At 46.2% G+C, this 10804-nt stretch overlaps 1 protein-coding gene across 2 annotated transcripts in view; it reads right to left on the bottom strand.

Annotated features, from left to right (window-relative positions):
* Positions 1-2408, bottom strand: part of CCDC198 (coiled-coil domain containing 198) — a 29251-nt gene extending 26843 nt beyond the window's left edge. For both annotated transcript variants that reach the window (XM_040412478.1, XM_040412477.1), the window contains exon 1: positions 2105-2408. In XM_040412478.1, coding sequence (XP_040268412.1) covers positions 2105-2315 — 211 coding nt within the window. In that variant the 5' untranslated portion in view covers positions 2316-2408. The remainder of the gene's footprint in view (positions 1-2104) is intronic.
* Between the last annotated feature and the right edge of the window lie 8396 nt (positions 2409-10804).

The following is a 10804-nucleotide window of genomic DNA, read 5'->3' on the forward strand; positions in this document are numbered from 1 at the left end:
AGTGCAGCCTTCTACATTCTTTTGTCTGCAATTTTTTGACTGCAGCTGTGACAGAGCCGCCCAAATGTGAATCTAGCCTAATCTACATAAAAGCGCAGTCAATCATCCTCTAATGAGTTACAATTCTGCAATCTGTAAAACTAAAATCTCCCAAGATGCTTATTCAGTGTCTGCACAGAGCGTGCGCTGGTGCTGCCAGGGGCGCATTGGCCGTAGACCCTACAGGGAAATTTCCTGGTGGGCCGATGCCCGGAGCCCTTCTCACAGCCGCCAGGCGGGTACATAACAATCTGATGCTCTAAGCATTAATTAATGCTAGGAGCATCAGGTGTTCCTGAACGCAACTGTTTCACTGTCCTCAGGATGATGATACCATTAAATACTGTGGTGGGGAAGGGTAGCATTTTGTGCCTCACTGTGGTATTTGGTTCTGCTGGGGCGGTATCTTGTGCTGCACTGTGGTATTTAGTTCTGCTGGGCGGTATCTTGTGCTGCACTGTGGTATTTGGTTCTGCTGGGGCGGTATCTTGTGCAGCACTGTGGTGTTTGGTTCTGCTGGGGCGGTATCTTGTGCTGCCCTGTGGTATTTGGTTCTGCTGGGGCGGTATCTTGTGCTGCACTGTGGTATTTGGTTCTGCTGGGGCGGTATCTTGTGCTGCTCTGTGGTATTTGGTTCTGCTGGGGCGGTATCTTGTGCTGCCTGTGGGTATTTGGTTCTGCTGGGGCGGTATCTTGTGCTGGCACTGTGGTGTTTGGTTCTGCTGGGGCGGTATCTTGTGCTGCTCTGTGGTATTTGGTTCTGCTGGGCGTAGTTTGTGCTGCACTGTGGTATTTGGTTCTGCTGGGGCGGTATCTTGTGCTGCACTGTGGTATTTGGTTCTGCTGGGGGGCGGTATTTTGTACTGCACTGTGGTATTTGGTTCTGCTGGGGCGGTATCTGTGCTGCACTGTGGTATTCGGTTCTGGCTGGGGGGCGGTATCTTGTGCTGCACTGTGGTATTTGGTTCAGCTGGGGCGGTATCTTGTGCTGCGCTGTGGCGTTTGGTTCTGTTGGGGCGGTATCTTGTGCTGCACTGTGGTGTTTGGTTCTGCTGGGGCGGTATCTTGTGCTGCACTGTGTTATTTGGTTCTGCTGGGGCGGTATCTTGTGCTGCACTGTGGTATTCGGTTCTGCTGGGGCGGGTATCTTGTGCTGCACTGTGGTGTTTGGTTCTGCTGGGGCAGTATCTTGTGCTGCACTGTGTTTTATTTGTTCTGCTGGGGCGGTATCTTGTGCTGCACTGTGTTATTTGGTTCTGCTGGGGCGGTATCTTGTGCTGCACTGTGGTATTCGGTTCTGCTGGGGCGGTATCTTGTGCTGCACTACAGTACTGCTGGCCAACCCTCTTCTGTTGTCCCTGAGTACATGTGTTGTCTCTGCCTACTTGTGTTGTCCCACCTTCTGTCCATTTGGACTCGCCTACAACATGGGACCACGTTAAGTATTTTATTTTATTTTTTCCCCAGGGCCTCTTTAAGTTCCCATTTCACCCCTGGCCACTGCGTATTCTGTGAAGTCCAGTTGTCATAGAAGGCACTGAAGCAGGGAACAAACTGTCCATTTTAGGAGACCAGGTAAACTGTTCACAACAAGCTTTTTGAAGATTATTAATACGATTGGACAGATTTACTAATGGACATCTTAAAGCTACACCAGATTTGAATATATTCTACCATCTTTTACACAAACTATAAGATCAGGATGAACAGAGCTCTAGGGAATAGTTGTTTGTGAGTCTAACGTTCCTCCTGGAACACCCTTTTATTATTGATTGTTACATTTTTTGAGTTTTTTTTTTTTTGCTTTGGCCATAGGAAAGGTTATAAGCCAAAATCAAATACTCTGTCCCTGAGGCGTATTTGACCGCCTCCTAATGGACTTGGCACACCAAAAGAATGGGAGTTGGGTTCCCCCACAGTAAATAAGGTTGGAAGTCGCAGTCCTAGTCCATCCTCAGTTTTATTCCTACTATTGTCTTCTGCAGTAGAGGAACCTAACTTTTTTTACCCTCTAAAGGTCTTTGGCTTTAACCTACAAATATACCCATAAATCCCCATGCATTACCTACTGAACCTCTTCCATACAGGGTCTCTCTCAATGGCGGGAGCTGACATTCAGATGTTGGAGCTTTATGACCCATTGTCCCAAAAGAAGACGTGCCGTTAAGTCCATCTCTTCCAGAGGTGGTTGTGTCTGGTGATACATACACATCCTTGCTTTCCAGAGGTGCCACCTTCCTCACTTTATGGTTTAATTTGGTATGGTTCACCCCCATTTCAGAGAATCCACCATCAAAAATTATATTTCCATGTTAAAATAGGTTGTATTTCTGAGTCCCCTCGGTCTTCAAGCACAGCAGAATTTCTCAGACGCCTGAATAACCCAGTCTCAATAGAAAGTCTTCGTTCTTCATAGAGTTAAACATTTACATGGCTCAACTAGCAGTGCAATATTAAACTACGTGTTATGCAGCCAAGGGGGTAGTTCTCAGAAACAATGAGTCATGTGTTCAATATAGCATTGGGGCTACCTGTGACCTTCATACTACACACATTCTTCTAAAACTGTCCATCTACATTAGGTGCATGTTTGCAGTACCCCCAGACCTGAGATATCTGCAATTTTGTATTGTTGTAATGTTTATGTGTTTAATGTATTCGCCATGCAATCCAGCAGAGGAGGAGTGGATGACGTAGGTTGGCAGAAACAGGGCTCCCCTCTTGGTAGGAGGTGGGCTGGTTCTGCTTGCTGCCAGGAGGGGGAGTTCCTGCCCAGAGACAGAGTGGAGAGGGAGCACACTTCAGAGCTCCTGATCCTGAGAACAATTAATGATACAAAGACTCAACTTCTAGAAAGCTCCTGAGAGACCAGACAGCAGAGTGATCATCAAAATACTGCTTTACAGACACTGCTGCAAGGTGAGGGACTACGACTTGGACACCCACACCTATATCTCTACTATGCCAGAGAAATCTCAAGCCTGAACCTTACAGTGTACACCTATACCCACAAGTGCTAGTCAATTGCCGCCCAACCAATCGCCATATCTCCTCAAGTGATGGCAGAAATCGCATTATTGCTGCTGCAGCTGCAGGCTGCTGGATATAACACAAGTTATATTCCTGCACTTAGTAAAAAGAGACTGTTATACATCACGTCTGGTCTGATTCTTCAAACCACCTTTCCACTGCACTGATCTACAGGCAGCAACGACCGAGGGACTACACCATGATACAACACCTCATCAGGGCCACTACCACTCCCATCCTCTGCACTCGGCTCCTCAGGGGCTTTCTGTGCTTTCGCTGAGTGTGCTAATTCTGGCAGGATCAGACAGCCATCTAATGTGTATTAGGGCTTTTGGGGCGATTCTCCCAGTATCTGTAAAAGCTGTACTTCCAACAAACTCATTGACTTATATATCTACAATGATACTTCTTTAAAAGACAACCTCTTTGATAAGACCGTCCTCATTTTGACCAAATTTTCTCTGATAGATGTTCTGTTTTTCTATCTTCTCTGACACAACCGACCAAATAGGCAGTGACAATGGTCTTCTGAATGTATGTGTGAGTAAGCTTCACTGTGCTTGATTATTAAATACAATTCTAATTCTGACATGGCAGAGAACCACCTGTTGTGCACAACTTCAAGGACGTGTATGCCATAGTGGCGGATCCTGTGGCTGCTACGGGGTTTCTAGAGAGAGAAGACCTAATTGTCTTTGCTTTAAAGGGAACCTGTCATCAACTTTATGCTGCCCATACTAACGGCAGTATAATGTAGACACAGGTGAGTGGATTTCAGCGGTCTGTCATTTATAAGTTAAATGTAAGTGGTTGCCGAGAACCAACATCACAATCATTGCAGACTGGGCCTGGAAAAGAGTCCCGGCCACCTGAGAAGAGTCCTGGTTATCCATGAGTTCCTGCTCTCCTGCCCACCTGCTGATGACTGATCTTCTACCTAGTTTTCTCCCTTTCTCTCTAGGAGAGAACTGCCAACCATCAGCAGATGGGGAGAGAGCAGGAGATTAGGAATAACCAGGACTCTTTTCAGGTAGATCTGACTCTTCTCAAGGCCTGGGCTGCAGTGATTATGATGCTGGTTCTCAGCAACCACTTACTTTTAGCTCATGAGTGACACATCGCTGACATCAGCAATTTCTGTCACTATTTTATACTGCCCTCAGTGAGGTCAACATAACGTTTGATGACAGGTTCCCTTTAAGGGTCCATTCACACGTCCGTAATTTGGGGTCCGAATTCGTTCCGCAATTGCGGACCCATTCACTTTCAATGGGGGCTGGAACGGATGCAAATCCACATTTCCTGTATCGGGATCCGTTTTTTTTCGGGATCCGCAATTTAGTTCCTGGAAAAAATAAACATGTCCTATTCTTGTCCGCAATTGCGACCATAAAAGGCATTTTCTATTATAGTGTCTGTGATGTGCGATCCGCAAAACACTTACGGACGTGGTGAATGGACCCTTAGGTGAAAGAGCATCTGTGAAGGTATTATAAAGGAAATACAATGGGGAATTTACGCAAGGGTCATGGTGACTGTTCTGTCCTCAGTTCCAAAATGTAGCATTATATAATGGGGGCCTAGACTGATTTTTGCTATGGGGCCCCTTTCCATGGGTCATGAGGTGAGATGAGCATCTTGCATCAGTTGGAGGCTGAAGTGTCTCTAAGGCCGCAGTGTCAGTGAGCAGAGCCGACCTACGACCTGCTCTCTGTGGTGTCACTTCTCTTCTGCCGTGGGCATCGGTAGTTTTGAGCACCAGATATTTTGCCCGGGACCCCAAACATAGTGGCCCTACACACATACAACGATATCGCCATTAACTCTCATAGGACACACACCACTTGGCCTGATGCCTATGAAGCAGTAGAATGGTGCAGGCAGTTTTGAAGTGATGACATCATTGCGACTATCTACACTGGTCTCAGGCAGCGTAATGACATCATCACAACTGCCTGTGCAAGGATGCAGGGTACTGAGCCACAAAAAGCCTGTAATCTACATTAGCAGACAGCATGGACCGGGAGTCCATGTGAGTATTTCGATTTTTTTTTTCTTTGTCACTACTACTGGGGCCATTACAGGGGCATTGTAACTACTGGGGACACTACAGGGGTCTTATTACTACTGGGGACACTATGGGGGTATTATCACTAAATGGGTATTGTGGGGACATTATTATTGGACACAATCTGGAGGGTAATACTATTAATGCCGGCACTCTCGGGGAGCATTATCACTATTGGGGCCATTGTAAGGGGCACTATTACTAATGAGGGCACTCTAGGAGAGTATTACTATTGGTGGGACTTATGAGAGGACTATACTATAGGGGGGGGGGGGGGACAATCTGTATGGCAATTGGTATTTATGTAGTGGACTATTAGGGGGCATTGGTAAGCACCAATATTGGGGGGTCACAGCAGGATGACACTCTTGTGGCACCAGGAGAGGAAGGATAATGGACAACTGAGTAACATAAGATGTTCTAACAAACTCTGCAGAGATGGGATGATGGATGAAAGAAGTCATTATGATTATCTGGGCTGAATGGAGAAGATAAGGAAAGAGAACATGTATAATCAGAGGACATATGATGGATGTCATGTTACACAGCAACTGAATGTAACTGAGAATTGGCAAATATGCATTGGGGCTTAGGCCTAATGATCTTTTGAGACCCTGCTTAACTCTGGTTTAGATTTACAAGTGTCAGTGATCGAGTAAGGGCCTAGCTTCACACTAGCGCTAAATTGTTCCGGTTAGAGGAACAGTCCTGCCGTAGTTCATCGCATCCAGCATAGCCGGAGACCGCTGCAGCACTGCCAATCCCCCATGGGTCATTAATAAGACCCAGTGGAGATCAGGCCTGTTTCCGGTGTTAGTGCCCAGATTCGGTCAGACAAATACTGCTGCAAGCAAGGTTTCTGTCTGGTCGCGTCCTGGCACTAATAACCGGGTCCCATTATAGTGAATGGCTCCATCCGAGAGAGGTAGGTAAAATGAACTCCAGCAGGCTGTTCTTCTTGCCGGAACAGTTTAGTGCTAAAAATCACAGGAAAAAATATAATAATGCACTAACAAAATAGATGCAAGCATATATATGGACTAAGCCCTCATTCTGATGTAATAAAATCTGAGACTCTTAGGGTACTTTCACACTAGCAGCAGGAAGATATCCGACAGGCTGTTCACCATGTCGGATCCATCCTGCCGCTATTTCGCCCTACCGCGGACTGCCGCTCTGTCCCCATTGACTATAATGGGGGCGGAGCTCTGGCGCAGCACAGCGAAAGGCCGCCGGACTAAAAAGTACTGCATGTCTGACTTTTTAGTCCCGCGGCCTCTCGCCGAGCTCCGCCCCCGTAACCCATTATAGTCCATGGGGACGGAGCAGCAGTCCGACGGTAGGGTGAAATAGCGGCAGGATGGATCCGACAGGGTGAACAGCCTGTCAGATCCGTCCTGCCGCTAGTGGTGAAAGTAGCCTTAAGCCAATATATTTTAATCAAAACTCATCTGTGCCCACCTACCCCGTCAAGGTGGTCTCAGGTCAGACAGGTCCTACGCTAAACCAACCTATGCCATTGGGCATCTATGTTCAGGAGCGCAGACTCTGACCTGAGACCACCTTGGCAGGGGTAGGTGGGCACAGATGTGTTTTGATTTAAATATATTTGCTAAGAGTCTCAGATTTTATTACATCAGAATGAGGGCTTAGTCCAATATAATGCTTGCATCTATTGTGTTACTGCGTTGTTATCTTTTTTTTCAGTGATTTTTTTTCACTAATGTAGCCAGGGACATCCGCATATTTATTTATCATATTGTGCACAATGTTTTTATCTTTGTTTTTTATCTCTTTTCTGTGATTTTTGAACAGTTAAGTGCTAGTGCGAAACTAGCCTAACACTTGACTTTCTTGCCTTTTGATTTTTTTTTGGAGAAGGGCATTAGAGATGGCCTTGCAGTTCGCCGGCGGCCGTTTTTGCGGCGAACTTTGCGTGTTAGCGATTCGCCAAACATGCGAACATATGGAGAAATTCGCGCCATATTCTTTTACATCATGAAGAACTTTGACACATGACACATCCATCCGGTGGTACAGGACAGCAATTGAGACGTTTTCAGCACATGGACATACCCCCTACCTTATAAATAAACCTGATCTGGCCGCCATTTTACATTCAGTGTTTTGCCAGTGTAGGGAGAGGTTGCTGTGTGGAGCAGGGACAGGCTGTTAGGGACACCAAACGCTAGCTAATAGGGCCACAAAAGTCCTTTTAATGAGTCAAAAACACATAGATCTGTATAGTGATCACCTGGAAGTTACGGGGCTAGGGGCTTACTAGGGCCATTTTTATATAGGGTAAGGTTCCGGACGGGGTCGCTCTTATCAGGGCTGGTGGTCTGTGGTTAGGCTATCAGGGCCAGAATAGCACCCCCATGTAGGGCAATATCAGCGACAGTTCTTTGCCCACCCTGTCCTTCCACACCACATCATCATCTAGCCCAGGGATAGATGGTTTTTGCATTCCCTCCGGGATTCATGGATGTGCACTGGAACCCCCCAGATTGTGGCAGATTTGGTGCCGCCGAGCACCTGATTTAGTGCCGCCGAGCACTTGTTATTGCCGACCACATCTATGCTTTTTGCTTAAAGGGGTTCTGCACTTTGTTTTAACTGATGATCTATCCTCTGGATAGATCATCAGCATCTGATCGGCGGGGGTCCAACCCCCGGGACCCCCGCCGAACAGCTGTTTGAGAAGGCAGCGGCGCTTCAGCAGCGCCGCAGCCTTCTCGCTGTTTACCGCTGGCCCAGTGACATCACGACTAGTATCAACTAGCGTGGGCGGGGCTAAGCTCTGTTCACTTGAATAGAGTTTAGCCCCGCCCACGCTAGTTGATACTAGTCGTGACGTGAGAGGGCCGCACCGCTGCTGGAGCGCCGCTGCTTAGTACTGTATAGTGCATTTGCGCGTACGCGAAAATAATATTGCCGATATTTTGCATTGAAAAAAATAATAAATGGAGATCGCAAATTCAAATAATACATCTGGTATATCAGTGTCCATGTTGTGGGACTATCTGTGCACTTCTAGTAATTATTTCTTGGCTGCAAATATGAGCTGAAGGTTTTTCAGGTTCGCCTGCCATTAAAATGAATGGGACCCACCGCGAACTTGCGGTTCGCGAACCGTCCCGGCAGATGTTCGTCCATCACTAGCGGGCACTATTTCAATTTTTACCTTATGCAGAAGAACAGCTTGAACCCTCTTCTTCATATGTTAATATCCATGCTGTAACCTACATTGGCGCACCCAGGGCCATCCTCTTGCCTAAGTTGAGCTTCCACCTGATAGCCGTAGGACCAGCACCCCCGTCATCTGACCAGATAAGATTCGCTGGTTAATGCCACTCTATTTGTCTATACTGCCTGCGCCTAGCCCCATTCACATGTCGCTCATTGATCCGCTCACATGTGTGATTTGAGCCTTTTACAGTATATACTTTCTATGTGGGTGTTTTGGCATAACCCAGTTTGTTAGTATCTTGCCTCCTGATGTGACTTGTGGAGGATCATTATGCTTATATACCTTTATATTTTCTGACCTCCGGTTGTCTTTAGTGGAGGACTATCACCACCACATATATCTGTAGTTATATGTGCAGCGTACTCAAGTTGTGTGTAATAGTGTTCCTGGGTGTTGTAGTGCAATAGACACTAACCTGAGACGGCTGACTCTCTGCAAAGGCAGGTGATGGTAGAAATGTTCGTGACGCCAGTGCCAATTAAACGGTGGCACGCCGTTTGCGGATAGCAGGAATAAATGAGGAACACGTGAGGTTAAAGCAGAACTCCAACTTTAGTAGTTATCATGCAGAGACATTCACGGAAGCGCAGTTCCTTTGCATACAGTTGATTTTTCAATGCGGTCGATGCAGGCAATACAGATTGAGCAAGGTGACTACAGAGTGTGAAACACAGGACTTGCAGTACAGGAGCTTGCACTCTATTTCTGACTGATCCTGGGACATAGAAATTCTTCTCCAAGGCCCAATACCTTAACTCTGGCGTATATCCTTGGTTTTCTCTTTGTAAAGTACCTCCTCTGTTATCTTGAGTACCTCTTGCTTTTCTGCACTTTGCCTCTGTCTCTCTCTCAGCTTCCTCAGGTTCTAGAAGTTTCTGCACTGAACTCTTCCTGCTTCTGCATATATATCTTCAGGAGGGGAACCTTCTCCTTGGAGTTGGAACCCGGTTACAGGGACTGCAACACCCTCTCCTGGTCCGCAGGCTTCAGGCCTGGACTGGTCTCTGACATAGTCTAAGCTCCAGCTTCAGACTACAGGCTGCAGCTGTAGACAGGCACTTCAACTAGACTCTGGGCTAGACTACTCCGACTTCCCTTCCTTGACTGGGCCTTATATAAACTAGGGCTCCCTAGCTCCCTCTAGTGACTAGAAGCTGGAATGACACTCCTAGCAGGCCTGTACATGCAAGTTTCACAGTAACAGGGAAATACATAGCATTACATTCAATCACATTTTATAAAGATGACATATACCAACTTCCCCATAACTAAGGAGGGACGACAGCACACCAAGTGACCTTTGGTAGTGACGGGTATTACAGTCCCCGTACACTACATATGTCTCAGTGGATGGTGCTATAACAAGTTGGGTTACTGGTGCATCATATAGCCCCTCCTGTTTTACTTATCTTTCCACTGGAGTTATCTGACATATCAGGCTATTGGTCTGGTTCTACGGTTATTGTACTCCATCTTTTTGAGCCTGGTACCCCCTTTATCTTGGCACCATAAGGTTACCAGATGTACCTCATTTGCCCCTGATGAACCCTAGATTAGACAACTCTGGGGGCGGAAACGTGTTGGGCATGGTTTCTGATTATCAGTCTTTCAACATGGTTTTTGATTACCAGTTTTTGGGCATGGTTTCTGATTATCCGTTTTTGGGCATGGTTTTTTATTCAGTTTTTGGTTATGGTTTTTGCTTATTAGTCCTTTTCTAGAACCAAGGTTTATGGTATCTAATTGGCCACTATGTCTATTTAGCACTGTAGATATCTAACAAGGTCTACTCCGTCTATTAGACCTATCTTGACCTACTACAAGGGGTACTATGGTCACATCCCCTATCCCTTCTTTCCTAGGTTTACCACCGATACCTCAGGATTTAGAGGGCATTCCACTGTCTCCATCCTGTCCCTGCTAGGTCAGGGCTGTCCAGGACTAGATCCGAAGACAGTGGGATCGCTCTCATCAGGGCATCTATTCCACTTCAGGTAGGGTAAGAACAGGGACACTATGCAATCATTTTTTACCTTTAGACATACCCTACCTGGCCATATATGGTCCATATATGGAATATATGTGTATCCTTTGTGTATTTGCTTGTTGGGATTGACTCCTATTTTATTGGATCAATAAAGTTTGTTTTAGGGAGGGTTTTTGTTTTGTTCTGAGATTTTTTTGCTACTGATATTGGGCCTACTGGTGGTTACTTATCAGTTCTGTGATTATACTATGTAACCTACATTTGTAAGGATGAGGGAAGCATTTCCATTTCGACTTCACATCACAAATGTGCTCTAGGAGTCACTTGCCCTTACATTCATATCTTGACCTATTGATTCCTTCGGTGTCATGTGAAAATAGCTTCTCTATCATCAAATGATTCTGAGTTGATGTATTGACCATGATTGCTG

The sequence above is a fragment of the Bufo bufo genome, chromosome 11 (genome assembly GCF_905171765.1).
Source record: "Bufo bufo chromosome 11, aBufBuf1.1, whole genome shotgun sequence".
NCBI classification, from domain to species: domain Eukaryota; kingdom Metazoa; phylum Chordata; class Amphibia; order Anura; family Bufonidae; genus Bufo; species Bufo bufo.